General features: G+C 36.6%; 1 protein-coding gene and 1 long non-coding RNA gene across 2 annotated transcripts; both read left to right on the forward strand.

Annotated features, from left to right (window-relative positions):
• The first annotated feature begins 317 nt into the window (after window positions 1-317).
• Window positions 318-4,194, forward strand: LOC136217159 (uncharacterized mitochondrial protein AtMg00810-like). Its single transcript, XM_066003749.1, has one exon. It carries the CDS (start codon window positions 3,127-3,129, stop codon window positions 4,192-4,194), a length of 1,068 nt encoding a protein of 355 aa, XP_065859821.1. The 5' UTR covers window positions 318-3,126.
• Window positions 4,195-6,490: 2,296 nt separating this feature from the next.
• Window positions 6,491-15,647, forward strand: LOC136220883 (uncharacterized). Its single transcript, XR_010684761.1, has 4 exons — window positions 6,491-6,605; window positions 6,738-6,819; window positions 14,581-14,643; window positions 15,292-15,647. It is a non-coding gene; the product is annotated as an uncharacterized lncRNA (long non-coding RNA).
• The last annotated feature ends 529 nt before the right edge of the window (window positions 15,648-16,176 follow it).

Genomic DNA, 16,176 nt, shown 5'->3' on the forward strand with positions numbered 1-16,176 from the left:
CATTATCCTATTTGGGCGGCTCTATTCAAACTCCATGCCACGGCATTTCAGGTCCTGGACCACATACTTCCTCCCTCACCCACAGACCCTTCCGCTGATACTCTCAAACAATCCAATCCTGCTCTCTGGACTTGTATTGATGCTGTTGTTCTTCAATGGATCTATAGCACCATCTCCCTTGACCTTCTACATACTATTATTGTAGCCGACTCCACAGCCGCCAGGGCTTGGAGCCGTCTTCAGGAGATTTTCTCAGACAACAAAAATTCCCGGGCTCTATTTCTTCAACAAGAGTTCTCCAAAACCAAACTCAGTGACTATTCTGACATCTCCACATACTGTCAGCACCTCAAATCCCTGTCTGATCAATTATCAAATGTGGATTGCCCGGTTACCAATGATCAGATGGTGCTACAGCTTATATCCAGTTTGATTGATGCGTATGATACTGTCGGCACTCAAATTAGACATGGGGATCCCCTTCCCACTTTTCAGAGAGCTCGATCCATGCCGATTCTGGAGGAAACAGCTCGTGCCCGTAAGATTCTCCCTCCGTCCGAATCCGTTGCATTGACTGTGTCGTCTGGTGACACTGCTATTACGCCGTCGCAATACTCATCTTCCCGACCTGCGCACCATCGCGGCTCCTTCTCTTACCGCGGAGGTCGACACGGTGGTCGTCCGTATCGTGGCAGAGGTGGTCGACATCATCATCGGTCGTCTCAGCCTCCACATTATCGCCCTGCTGCTATTCCTCCTTGGGGATATACCTACCCTTGGGCACCACCGCAATAATGGGCATCTCCTCCCTGCCCTTATCCTACATCAGGCAGACAACCGTCAGGTTCTGGTATTTTGGGGCCTCGTCCCCCTATGCAGCAAGCACATCTTAATATGGAAGCATCATCATATGTGCCCACTGACATTGCGGAAGCCATGCACACCATGACAATAGCTCCACCTTCTGATCAATGGCACATGGACACCAGAGCTACCTCACACATGACAGCCGACAAAGGTACACTCACCTCTTATTTTAATTCGAGCCTCAATGAAAATATCATTGTCGGTAATGGTCATTGTATGCCTGTTTGTGGATTTGGTAATGCAGTTTTAGCTTCTAAACATCACCCTTTAAAGTTAACCAATGTTTTGCATGCACCTCATCTTATCAAAAATCTTATTTCCGTCCGTCAATTTACTAAAGATAACCAAGTTTCTGTGGAATTTGATCCCTTCGGTTTTTCTGTGAAGAATTTACAGACAGGCACTATTATCATGAGATGTAAAAGTTCCGGCGCTCTGTATCCAGTCACCTCTAGCTCCCACAATTCACCGTCGTCTCCATCTGTCTTTACTGCTTTGTCTTCCGCCGTTTGGCATCATAGATTAGGACATCCAAGGCCTCCTGTTTTGAACGCCCTGGTCAATAAAAATTTGATTCCTTGTAATAAAGTTAAGGTTGATTCTGTTTGTTCTTCTTGTATTAATGGAAAACAAGTAAAATTACCTTTTTGGTCCTCGAACAATTTTGCATGTATGCCCTTTGATTTAATTCATAGTGATATCTGGACTTCACCCGTCCTTAGCTCAGGTGGTCATCGGTTTTATGTATTATTTCTCGACTCTTACACCAATTTTTTATGGACCTTTCCGCTAGCTCACAAATCACAAGTCTACTCTGTCTTTCTTATTTTTCGGTCCTATGTCAGAACTCAATTTGAAAGAGAAATTAAAGTTTTTCAATGTGACAATGGGGGTGAATTCAATAATAATTCTTTCAAACAATTCTGTCAAACTAACGGCATGCAATTCCGGTTCTCATGTCCGTACACCTCACCCCAAAATGGAAAATCAGAACGCACCATTCGCACTATTAATAATCTGATTAGAACAGTCATGCATCATACTTCCATCCCTCTTAAATTCTGGCACCACGCTCTCGATTTAGCCACCTATCTTCTCAATATATATCCGCACAGAGTTCTAGGATATCAATCACCAACTAAAATTCTATATCACCAGGAACCTAGTTACTCTCACTTGCGCGTCTTCGGATGCCTTTGTTTCCCTCTAATTCCATCCCAAACTCGAAATAAGCTTGAATCTCGTTCTTTTCCATGTGTATTTTTAGGATATCCATCCAATCATAGGGGCTATAAGTGCCTGGACACGTCTAAAAATAAAATAATCATCTCCCGACATGTTATCTTTGACGAATCGAACTTTCCGTTTTCCACCGCACCTAAAAGTTGCGATCCTTCCCCTTCACTTCCTCCTGCGTCGGACATCAACTTCCTACCCGCTGTCCATTTCCGCAATCCCTCACCTCGTCGCCCCTCCGTCAGCCTCGAGTCAGTCGTAGTTCCAAGACCCATCGCGTCCTCATCTCCTGTTGCGTCGAAACAATCACCGTCGTCCACCCCTATATCCAGTCGCGCCAATCAGTCCGTGTCACCTGCTGTTCCGTCGAGTCTCACCACTCCGTCACCATCATCTCCGGTCTCGTCCCATAATTTCAGTCCTTCTGAGTCGTCGTCTGCGCGCATAGCGCAATTACAAACCTCTGAGTCCGTATCATCTTCCACATCCTCCTCTACTGCACCACAAACACAGTCTGATACTTCTGTCGTTTCCCCTCAAATACAGGTTCCTAATACTCACAAAATGACCACAAGGGCCCAACATGGAATCCACAAACCCCGTCGAATGTTAAATCTCTCTGTCTTAACCAATTCTCCCATATCTCCTATTCCTAAAACACCTTCTCTTGCATTAAGTGATCCAAACTGGATACAAGCCATGACTGATGAATTTGAGGCTCTTATTCAAAATAAGACGTGGGTACTTGTACCCCGTCCTAAATGTGCTAATATTATTCGTAGTTGGTGGATTTTCAGGCACAAAACGAAGTCAGATGGCTCCTTTGAGCGATATAAAGCAAGATTGGTTGGCAATGGTTCAGGATAGTTGCCAGGGATTGATTGTGGTGAAACATTTAGCCCTGTGGTTAAACCAGCTACTATTCGTGCTGTCCTCAACATAGCTCTGTCTAAAAATTGGAAAATTCGGCAATTGGACGTCAAAAATGCATTCTTGCATGGGGACCTTCACGAAACAGTATACATGCATCAACCATTGGGGTTCCGGGATCCCAAGTATCCTGATCATGTCTGTCTGCTGCAAAAATCCTTGTATGGCCTTAAACAGGCTCCTCGGGCCTGGTATCAACGATTCGCTAATTTTGTCATCAAAATCGGTTTCTCCAATAGCATCTCTGACAGCTCTCTATTTGTCTACAAACAAGGATCTGACATGGCCTACCTTCTTCTGTATGTTGATGATATAGTGCTAATAACCTCTTCTGACAAACTTCAGGCTTCCATAATGTCCCAATTGAGCTCCGAATTTGCAATGAAAGACTTGGGTCCCCTACATTACTTCTTGGGAATATCAGTAACTCACTCTCCATGGTCACTATTCCTCTCTCAGCGGAAGTATGCTTCCGAAATTATTGACAAAGCCGGACTCAGCTCTTGCAATTCGGCCACCACCCCAGTGGACACCAAGCAAAAGTTAAGTATCTCTTCTGGCTCTGCTTACCATGATCCTACTGAATATAGAAGATTGGCTGGTGCACTTCAGTATCTTACTCTTACCCGACCTGACATCTCATACGCGGTTCAACAAGTCTGCCTGTTCATGCACAACCCCAAAACAACACACATGGCTGCCCTTAAACGCATTCTCAGGTATGTTAAAGGCACTATTGAGTTTGGGCTCACACTCCTAGCATCTCCTCTCAGTCAATTGGTTTCATATACGGATGCCGATTGGGCAGGCTGTCCCGACACTCACCGTTCAACATCAGGCTACTGTGTATTCCTAGGAGACAACCTAGTCTCGTGGTCCGCGAAGAGACAGCCAACGCTGTCCCGTTCCAGCGCAGAGGCCGAATATCGCGGCGTTGCCAACGTTGTGTCTGAGACATGCTGGATCCGCAATCTCCTATTAGAACTTGGCTGTCCAATTCAGAAATCCTCCTTAGTGTACTGTGACAACATCAACGCAGTCTATCTGACAGGCAACCCGGTTCAACACCACCGCACTAAGCATGTGAAAATGGATATTCATTTTGTCCGAGAACGAGTTGCCAAAGGAGAGGTTCGTGTCCTCTCGTTATCAAATCGCTGACATCTTCACCAAAGGTCTACCGTCGACACTGTTTGAGGATTTTCGAAATAGTCTCAACATTCGCCCTCCGAACCTTAAGACTACGGGGGTGTATTAGACTATGTATTTAGTTATTATTCTTTGTATTATTTATCTCTAGCCTAGAATATAGGATAAGCTGTTAATTATAGTTGTTCACCTAGAGTGAACTGTATCCTGTATAAGTACTGAACTTCACATTAATAACAATCACTGAGAATCATATTATTACATTATTCATATCGTGGTGTAGTTATCGGATTAATGTCACCAATTTAAAGTTATTGTATTTTAATTGTGTGAACCTAATCAGATTATCGTTAATTTCATGTTGTGTTTACGATTAAAAAGATGTAAGAGAATATAATAACAGTTTAACTCCGATAATCTAAATTTTTTGCGAATCACTCTTACTATCTATCCCTTATTTCTTTGAGAAACTAAACACGAACCAATGAATATACAGTAACTTTTATGCTAAAAGAAGTTAAGCTAAAGAGTGATTTGCAAAGAAGAAGAAGAATACTCTTATTATCAAATCTTTGTATTCAAGTTTCTCATCGATCGTTTGAGAAATTTGTGGTTAAGTTTCTCTGATCTTAGTAAAAATTGAGGGGTTGTTTCTCAAGTACGTGTAAACTTGAGTGAAGTGAGTATTGGGTAAATATTCATAGGGTATTTTCTAGGGTCGCAATGACTACACATGCTTAATTCTTGTCCGGAAATGAATAAGATAAAGAAAATCTTCAAGACGTGTTCTTTAGGAAAAACCATAGGCGGAGTCGCCAAATCTCTATGAATGATGTGAGTCTATTTCTGGAGAAATTTTACAGTACTCCGGGAGTAATACTCCCGGCCAATCAAATCGTGTTTGAATCTCACTACATGGGTATGATTGGTGGAAAGAGAAATATATATACATGTGTCATGGATTGATTGGCAAGGAGTATTACTCTAGGAGTACCCTAAAATTTCTCCTATTTCTGATACGGATTAATGAGATAAGGTTGATTTTGACCTTAAATCGATAAAGATATTTTCAAATTAAATTTGAAGGAAACGTGAAACTCTAAATATTCACGAGCTAAATCCGTATGAATTGAAAAATCTTCATTATTTAAAGGATGAACCCTAACAAGCTCTCAAAAAGAACAATGATATTTGATTGATAAAAAGTTAGGAAATAGATGAATTTATATCACCTTTAAACCTTAAGACTAAGTTAAGGATAAATACATATAGTTAAATAGATAAAGCTTAAAATGGTAAAATGCGATAAGAGTAAAAGGATGACAAGCTTGTAAATAAGGTGATAACATGAGTTGTAAATAAGGGATGACAAACTTATAATTAGGAGACTGTTGGAGTAAAGGCAAAATTGATTTGTAAGGCTCTTTTAAAAGTCCACACGACGTGTAAGAATAGACCCACAGGTGTGGGCTTTAGATTCGAAATATAGTTGGTGATTTTTGTAGTCCACATGACGTGTGGATTACTAAATAAGAAGCAGAAACTCTTCTATAGATCTACACGACGTGTGAGTTTTCCGCACGGCATATGGGCTCTATTTCTCCCATAAATGGTTTCCTCTTTATTTCGATGTATTGTCTATTTAGCTTGGTTTCTTCCATCACTCGTCTCCTCTCATTTAATCGAATGGATGCCCGCATCAATTTCTAAAACCATGTACTCTTTATATTACTGTTAATTTATTATGAGAAAATATTTGAATTGTGGCATCTTAATATATTTGCATGCTAATCTGACTTTAATTTCACAGAAGTATTAAATTGTTATATTAGTTTGATTAGAATAATATTCTGTAATTATTTCAATTGACAAATTAATATTTGGACAAGGTTTATTTAATAGATTTGCTTATTCATAATTAATTTTTCCGTTATCACTTGTAAAATCTCAAGTATAATCCTTTGTTGATGTTCCAAACAAGTCATACGTTGAAATCTCGATTATAGGTTACTCATATTTTTTATATCTCGAAGTACCAATATAACAACCATTTTTTTTCACGAAAATAAATATTCCAATTAAAAAATCAAATGTTGATTGTGTGAATTATCTAGGAAGATGTAATACCCCCAAATTATATATATTTAAGCTAATTGCTAAAATGAATTAATTAGAAGGAGTTAAAGGTAAAATATAATTACTTTTGAGAAAATTTTAAAGATATTAAAAGAGGAAGGACCAAAGTGAAATTTGGCCAAATATTTAGGAAATATCAGATGATATCCGGATCATCTTCATGGCCTTCTCCCTTGACATCCATTTCCATTCCTCCTTCTCCTCTAACCTCAATCTTCCTCATTTCTTCACCGTTTTTTGCGTTCTTTATACCGAAACGAAGCTCTCAACTCCAGCTACAAGTGCATGTAAGTTTTATGGTGAGATTTTGAGTTTTTAAAAATCGTTTAGAGAGAGAAAATTCGTCACTTTTGCTATTCCCTCTATTTCTCGGTCCTATGTTCATTATTTTGCAATTCTAACACCAAAAATAGACTCAGGGAGTCGATTTACCTATGGATACAATAGATTTTGATGCATGCAAGGAGTTTTGAGGGGGTAATCGGAGCTACATCGGAAAAAGTAAGAAATCTAACCAAAGTTTAATTTTCCGGTCGATTTTGGGTGTTTTGAGAGTGATTCTATACTCCTGGAATCATAAGGAATAAAGTGGTATAATTAGTTTCTCAAAACAATCAACTTTAATTTTTTCCGATAGGCGGATCCCGAACACCGGTGATATTTTCCGATGATATACGAAATAAGTGCAGAAAAATTATTTGGTTAACTTCAAAATGTTCTAAATATTATTTGGAGCAACATTAATTCTTGGACTTTGACCAAATTCTTTACCGTTTAGTCTCTATAAATTTCAAAAGTATATAGATGGGTGAAATTAAAGAAAATAAATTAAGTTGGGTTAAAAATGATTTTTGGATCCTCATTTAAATAAATTTCAGAATATATAATTTTAAAAATAAAGGTTGAAGGGAGATGGGACTAAGCATAATTAATTAATTATGCTCTTAAGATTATGGGTTAGTTAATTTGGTTGATATAGGTATTATGAAAATGGATTATAAGTATATATGTTTATATGTTGTTTGATGATGAGTAATTTTGGGAGTAAAGTATTGGAATTACTGACAGTCATGGAACTGTCGGATGATTGATGTCCAACCGGGTTGATAAATTGTAGTCTATGGGGTACCGGTTTGGACTTTGAATATTTTTTTATATAAAAGTGTATTTTATTGCAGGGTTGACCCTAGTTATTACTAGGAGGATGTTCGTTTTATATGGGAGACTCTGCCGAATTTTCGGTAGACAGCCTGTAAAATGAGACAAAATAAATTTTAATATTTCCCTAAACATATATAAATTCTAAAAATAATATTATCTCTTTTAGATACTCAACTGGTAGGAGGAGCAGCAGTACCTGAAAATTAGGACAGTCGGCTAGGAGCAATTTGTGAGTTAATTATATGTTATGCATTTTTAATTTAGCATTTGCATTCATAATAGATGATTTCATGATATTTCAAGTAAAATATTATTTTTACTTATAAAAGTGTTTTATTGTTTATAATAATTTATACGTAATTATTTGTGGATAAATACGTGTTATGGACATGCTTCCTGGTGAGCGGCATCAGGACCTTGTGCGCACAGGTACTATCGGGTTATTGGATATTGATGATACTAGTATTGTGAATGTTGTGATATATGGATAAGCTCGGTTGAGATATTCTCGGGCTATATGATATGTGGATTTTGGATTTAAGTGAAACTGGGTACGGAATCGGTTGAGTTATTCTCGGTCCTCCAGCTAACTGGGTGTGTGGTCGGTTGAGTTATTCTCGATCCCCCAGTTATTGGATATGAGTGAAATGGTGATTATTGATGGATTATTAGATTGGGTATTAAGGTTTAGGGTCCAACACACGTATTAAACCACCTATCTATTTATTTATAAGATAATTTTATGAAAAGCATATTGTATGATCACTTATATTATATATTATTATTATTATTATTATTATTGTGTGTGACATAAATGTTAAATTACTCATGCATTGCATATAATTAATTCACTATAGGAGGTTTGACTCCTTTAATTTTTCAGGTGACTAGAAGTCAGTTGCAGCCCATGATCTTTCTTCTGGGCGGCACACTTATCTTTATTTGGTTAATCCTTCTAGCTAATATAAAGTTCTAATTCTAGACCGTGGTACCAGATATACGAGTAATTATTAAATTATATTGGGCAATGACTTAATGTTTAATACTTTTAAATATTTTATCTAAAAATGAATTTATGTAATTGATTAGCTAAGTTAATCTAGGCTTGCTACGGGTTCCGGTAGCTTAAGCTTACCCGTTCCCTAGCGCCGGTCACGGTCTGTGGAATGGGTCGTGACAAAGTTGGTATCAGAACCTAGGTTAGAGATTGTATGACCTAGGATGATAGAAAATCTGGATACTGCGGAAATAGGTTTCGAATTCGTCTTTGACAGTCTTCTTTTAGTTAGATCCAGCGTATCGTAAGAATCTTATTATTTGCAAATAACTTTTATTTGTTCACAAAATGAGGCAATCAATATCTAAAATAGTTTAAAACAAACTAGTAAATGAGTCAATGATACGTGATCTTGATGATGTTATTTTTGTTCGTAAAAAAAAATAAATAATGATCCATCATCCCAACTACCTCCTTAGAGAAAAAAATGCAAATTTAGAAGGCGAACGAACTACAAGACTAAAATAAGTGGAATCTCATTTGAACCAACAAGTTCTACAATAAAAAAATAATTTTCTCTAGAAATGTAGGCGATTTAAAGTTCAATCAATTATTTTTCATTGTGCTTCATCTATTCTATTAGTATTACATTTCTCCTCAAACTTCGCCTACCGAACTGCTATTATATTTTCTTATGAATTGTGACTTCAATGCCTTACATTAAAGCTTATCTCATTTTACCTTTAATTTCTAAGTGCGACACATATATCCATAACTTGGTTCGTTTTTTTTCATGCCTCTAACGAACCTAGAACTTATTTCCTATTGATCATCTATTAACCTTCGTACCACAGACACAACTATTCACCTCAACTCAATTTGTACAAATTTTGAAAAGATGATAATAGATTGGTGGAAGTTATTGCGAGATGTTAGTTGAAAGGTTTTTCACAGTGATACATACTATGTATAATGGTGTCACAGATTACCTTATGGACTAGCTAATTAAGTAGAGAAAAATACAACAGCTATCTTACTATCCATATGGTAGAATGCTCTTTGAAGAGTGATGTATAAGTATGGTTCAAAGATAACATTTAATCTTAGATAAAAAGTATGACGAGGGATAAAATTAAGAAATTATTTAATGAAGTCGTCGTAAAAAAAAAAGTGGGCAACCATCGGTGAAAGACAATAAATTGCCATGGTCCTGATTATGTTACAACTAGTAGATATTTCGTAAGCAGTGTGAGAATATGCTAAATCATGTTCGCAATAAGAATTTCAATCTCCTTTTTTTCAGCGGTCCTCATCTAGTGCATTAAGAACAAACTACTTATTCAAATCGGGAATCTTTCTGCATCATCTTAATTCTAGAATGTTTCGGGGGATGCTACAATATTTTTGGATCCTAGTACTACTCCTTCTTTTATTGCTTCATGATATCCTATAAGAATAAAATAAACTCCATAAATTTAAGGTACTTCTTATCTTAATTACTCCACTGAGCAACTCAGCGGAAACAGATCTTGTATTTTCTTCTTGTCCTGTTACGGTAGAAGGAAGAAATTTGCTAGCAGATTTGATTCTGTTAGATGTGATTGATTTTGATGTCATTTTGGGAATGGATTGGTTATCTCAATATTTTGCCACTTTAGATTGTCGTGCGAAGGTGGTGAGATTTAACATACCGGGAGATGTTGAATTCGAATTCAAAGGCAATAAGGGTACTTCCTCTTCAATTTTGATATCAGCCATAACAGCTAGAAAGTTGTTGCATAAAGGGTGCCAAGGATATTTGGCTTTAGTCAAGGATACGATGGTAGATGATGGTAAAGTAGAGAATGTTCCCGTTGTTAATGAATTCCCAGATGTCTTTCCCGAGGAATTACCGGGGTTACCTCCTGAAAGAGAAATTGAGTTTTGTATTGACTTAGTTCCTAGTACTACCCCAATATCCATGCCACCTTACAGAATGGCGCCAACAGAATTGAAAGAGTTGAAGGAACAATTGCAAGATTTAATTGATAAAGGCTTCATTCGACCAAATGTGTCTCCTTGGGGTGCTCCAGTGTTGTTTGTTAAGAAGAAAGATGGATCACTTCGGCTTTGCATTGATTATAGACAGTTGAATAAAGTGACAATCCATAACAAATACCCTCTTCCTCGAATTGATGATTTATTTGATCAGTTGCAAGGTGCGTGTCACTTCTCTAAAATTGATTTGCAGTCTGGGTATCATCATTTGAGAATCAGGAACGAAGATATACTTAAGACAACATTCAGAACACGATATGGCCATTATGAATTTTTGGTAATGTCGTTTGGTTTCACCAATGCACCAGCAACCTTTATAGATCTAATGAATATGGTGTTTAGACCCTTATTAGACCATTTTCTGACTGTGTTCATTGATAACATCTTGATATATTCACGAAACGAGGAGGAACGTGCACACCATTTGAGAATGGTATTGCATGCTTTGAGAGAACATCAACTTTATGCTAAGTTCTCTAAATGTGAGTTTTGGATGGAAAGTGTGGCTTTCTTAGGACATGTAGTGTCCAAAGATGGAATTCAAGTAGATCCTAAGAATGTAGAAGCAAACACCAATTGGAAGAGACCCACTATAGTGATAGAAATTCATAGTTTTCTAAGTTTAGTCGGGTAACATAGGAGATTTGTTCAAGATTTTTCCAATATATCAACACTTTTAACTCGGCTAACTCAGAAAAATGTTCCTTTTATATGGTCGAAAGCATGTGAGAATAGTTTTCAAAAGCTAAAAGAATGTTTTACTTCAACATCAGTATTATCATCTGGATCAGGAGGATGCATTGTATATTCTAATTTTTCTAGAGTTCGCTTGAGACGTTTACTGATAGAAAAATTGTAAAGTTATAGCTTATGCTTCAAGACAATTAAAGAAACATGAACAAACTATCCAACTCACGACTTAGAGATGGCAGTAGTAGTATTCGCACTAAAGATCTGGAGACACTATCTGTATGGAGAAGCTTGTGAAATTTACACTGATCACAAGAGTCTTAAATACATATTCCAGCAAAGGGATTTGAATTTAAGGCAGAAACGTTGGATGGAACTTTTGAAAGATTATGATTGTGCCATTTTATATCATCCTAGTAAAGCTAATGTCATGGCAGATACTCTAAGCATGAAATCTTCAGGAAGTCTAGCTCATATTAGCTCAGAAAGAAGGCCCTTGATTAAAAAAAATGCATGATCTGTATGATTCTGGAGTGCAACTAGAGTTGAATCATCATGGCACATTCTTAGCTCACTTTAAGGTTAGATCGGTGTTACTTGATAGAATCAAGGCAGCTCAATCAAGAGATCCTCAGTTGTGTAAGATTGCAGATGAATTGAATGGTGGTGAGGCTCGAGATTTTAGAATTGATGATGGTGGATGTCTACGGCATGGAGAACGATTGTGTGTTTCGAATGTAGATAATTTGAGAAAGGAGATAATGGAAGAAGCACACTTTGCAGCTTATAATGTGCATCTAGGCTCTACAAAGATGTATCAAAATCTTAAGAGGCTGTATTGGTGGAATGATATGAAGCGAGATGTAGCAGAGTTTGTATCTCGATGTTTGACTTGTCAACAAGTGAAACTCGAACATCAGAAGCCTTCGGGATTATTACAACAATTGCTTATTCCAGAATGGAAATGGGAGCGAGTAACCATGGATTTTGTAGTTGGATTGCCCCGTGCTTTAACCAGATATAATTCTATTTGGGTCATAGTTGATATATTAACCAAGTCAGCGCATTTTCTTCGAGTAAAGACAACATATTCAGTGACAAAATTGGCACAGTTGTGCGTGGATAAAATTGTTTGCCTACATGGAGTACCAGTGTCTATTGTGTCAGATAGAGGCTCGATATTTACTTCAAAGTTTTGTAAAAAACTCCAAAGTGCTTTGGGCACTAGGTTAAATTTTAGCACAGCTTTTCATTCACAGACAGATGGTCAATCTGAAAGAACAATTCAAACGCTAGAAGACATGTTGAGAATGTGTGTGTTGGAATTTGGTGGTCATTGGGATACATATTTGCCTCTCATTGAATTTGCATATAATAATACAAATGGCTCCTTATGAAGTATTATATGGTAGAAAGTGCAGATCTCCTTTATGTTGGAAAGAAGTTGGTAAAAGGAAGCTCACTGGTCCCGAGATAATACAAATATCTTTTGAAAAGGTTCCCATCATTCGTCAAAGATTACAAACTGCCTTCAGTAAGCAGAAAAGCTATGTGGATCCAAGGAGAAATGATGTGGTATTCATGGAAGGGGACTATGTTTTCATCAAAGTGTCACCAATGAAAGGAATCATGAGATTTGGAAAGAAATGAAAGTTGACACCTAGATACATCGGACCGTTTGAGATTTTGAAGAGAATAGGCGAAGTTGCATATCAATTAACATTGCCTCCTAACTTATCACAAGTTCATCCTGTGTTCCATATATCAATGCTAAGGAAATATGTTCCTAATCCTTCTCATGTTCTTCATCCTCAAGCGATATAAGTTAGTGAAGATTTATCTTGTAATGAGCAACTAGTGACAATTGTGGATCGTCAAGTTCGCCAACTTTGATCAAATGGTGAACGTGTTATGGAGTAATCATTCCAAGAAAGAGTGCACTTGGGAATCCGAATTGGAGATGAAGGGCAATTATCTTTATCTATTTCAAACATGAGGTTAGTCCTTCAATTTTAAATTCGAGGACGAATTTCTTTAAGGGGGGAAGAATTGTAATACCCCCAAATTATATATATTTAAGCTAATTGCTAAAATGAATTAATTAGAAGGAGTTAAAGGTAAAATATAATTACTTTTGAGAAAATTTTAAAGATATTAAAAGAGGAAGGACCAAAGTGAAATTTGGCCAAATATTTAGGAAATATCAGATGATATCCGGATCATCTTCATGGCCTTCTCCCTTGACATCCATTTCCATTCCTCCTTCTCCTCTAACCTCAATCTTCCTCATTTCTTCACCGTTTTTGGCGTTCTTTATACCGAAACGAAGCTCTCAACTCCAGCTACAAGTGCATGTAAGTTTTATGGTGAGATTTTGAGTTTTTAAAAATCATTTAGAGAGAGAAAATTTGTCACTTTTGCTATTCCCTCTATTTCTCGGTCCTATGTTCATTATTTTGCAATTCTAACACCAAAAATGGACTCAGGGGGTCGATTTACCTACGGATACAATAGATTTTGATGCATGCAAGGAGTTTTGAGGGGTAATCGGAGCTACATCGGAAAAAGTAAGAAATCTAACCAAAATTTAATTTTTTCCGGTCGATTTTGGGTGTTTTGAGAGTGATTCTATACTCCTGGAATCATAAGGAACAAAGTGGTATAATTAGTTTCTCAAAACAATCAACTTTAATTTTTTCCGATAGGCGGATCCCGAACACCGGTGATATTTTCCGGTGATATACGAAATAAGTGCAGAAAAATTATTTGGTTAACTTCAAAATGTTCTAAATATTATTTGGAGCAACATTAATTCTTGGACTTTGACCAAATTCCTTACCGTTTAGTCTCTATAAATTTCAAAAGTATATAGTTGGGTGAAATTAAAGAAAATAAATTAAGTTGGGTTAAAAATGATTTTTGGATCCTCATTTAAGAATATATAATTTTAAAAATAAAGGTTGAAGGGAGATGGGACTAAGCATAATTAATTAATTATGCTCTTAAGATTATGGGTTAGTTAATTTGGTTGATATAGGTATTATGAAAATGGATTATATGTTTATATGTTGTTTGATGATGAGTAATTTTGGGAGTAAAGTATTGGAATTACTGATAGTTATGGAACTATCGGATGATTGATGTCCAACTGGGTTGATAAATTGTAGTCTATGGGGTACCGGTTTGGACTTTGAATATTTTTTTATATAGAAGTGTATTTTATTGCAGGGTTGACCCTAGTTATTACTAGGAGGATGTTCGTTTTATAGGGGAGACTCTGCCGAATTTTCGGTAGACAGTCTGTAAAACGAGACAAAATAAATTTTAATATTTCCCTAAACATATATAAATTCTAAAAATAATATTATCTCTTTTAGATACTCAACTGGTAGGAGGAGCGGCAGTACCTGAAAATTAGGACAGTCGGCTAGGAGCAATTTGTGAGTTAATTATATGTTATGCATTTTTAATTTAGCATTTGCATTCATAATAGATGATTTCATGATATTTCAAGTAAAATATTATTTTTACTTATAAAAGTGTTTTATTGTTTATAATAATTTATACGTAATTATTTGTGGATAAATACGTGTTATGGACATGCTTCCTGGTGAGCGGCATCAGGACCTTGTGCGCACAGGTACTATCAGGTTATTGGATATTGATGATACTAGTATTGTGAATGTTGTGATATATGGATAAGCTCGGTTGAGATATTCTCGGGCTATATGATATGTGGATTTTGGATTTAAGTGAAACTGGGTACGGAATCGGTTGAGTTATTCTCGGTCCTCCAGCTAACTGGGTGTGTTGTCGGTTGAGTTATTCTCGATCCCCCAGTTATTGGATATGAGTGAAATGGTGATTATTGGTGGATTATTAGATTGGGTATTAAGGTTTAGGGTCCAACACACGTATTAAACCACCTATCTATTTATTTATAAGACAATTTTATGAAAAGCATATTGTGTGATCACTTATATTATATATTATTATTATTATTATTGTGTGTGACATAAATGTTAAATTACTCATGCATTGCATATAATTAATTCACTATAGGAGGTTTGACTCCTTTAATTTTTCAGGTGACTAGAAGTCAGTTGCAGCCCATGATCTTTCTTCCGGACGGCACACTTATCTTTATTTGGTTAATCCTTCTAGCTAATATAAAATTCTAATTCTAGACCGCGGTACCAGATATACGAGTAATTATTAAATTATATTGGGCAATGACTTAATGTTTAATACTTTTAAATATTTTATCTAAAAATGAATTTATGTGATTGATTAGCTAAGTTAATCTAGGCTTGCTACGGGTTCCGGTAGCTTAAGCTTACCCGTTCCCTAGCGCCGGTCACGGTCTGTGGGATGGGTCGTGACAGAAGAATTAAGTAGAGATTTTTTATAGAGGAAGTTCGGAACCAGGTCAGCCTTGAGCATAGGTAAGCAGTACAACCGTCCAAAATCCATGACCAAAAGGAGTCCATTTTTTTTTTACTATATATATTAGAGGTGGCAAAATGACACACGACCCGATTACACGACACGACACGAACACGACATGAATTTTTAGTATTAGTGTTGAGCTTAATAGGTAATGGGTTGATATTTTGGTAAAAATCCCCCTCTTTCTCATTCACATATTCACAATTTTATACAAGTACAAAATCTTGTCCACAAGGAAAAGGAAAAACCAAATTAGGAATTAACACTAATTAGGAATTAACACAAAAGGAAAACAATTCCTAATCTAATAATAAAAAGGAATTAACACTAATTAGGAATTAACACCAAATTAGGAATTAACACTAATTAGGAATTAAAACCCCCCATCAAGTCGGAGCATGTAAGTCACAAATGCTCAACTTGCGCATTAAAAAATCAAACTGCATTCGTTTTAAGGCTTTAGTAAAAATATCTGCTAATTGTACTTTTGTAGGCACATAGGACGGCGAAATAAGCCCGTCTTG

Source organism: Euphorbia lathyris, chromosome 1 (assembly GCF_963576675.1).
Source record: "Euphorbia lathyris chromosome 1, ddEupLath1.1, whole genome shotgun sequence".
Classification (NCBI taxonomy): Eukaryota; Viridiplantae; Streptophyta; class Magnoliopsida; order Malpighiales; family Euphorbiaceae; genus Euphorbia; species Euphorbia lathyris.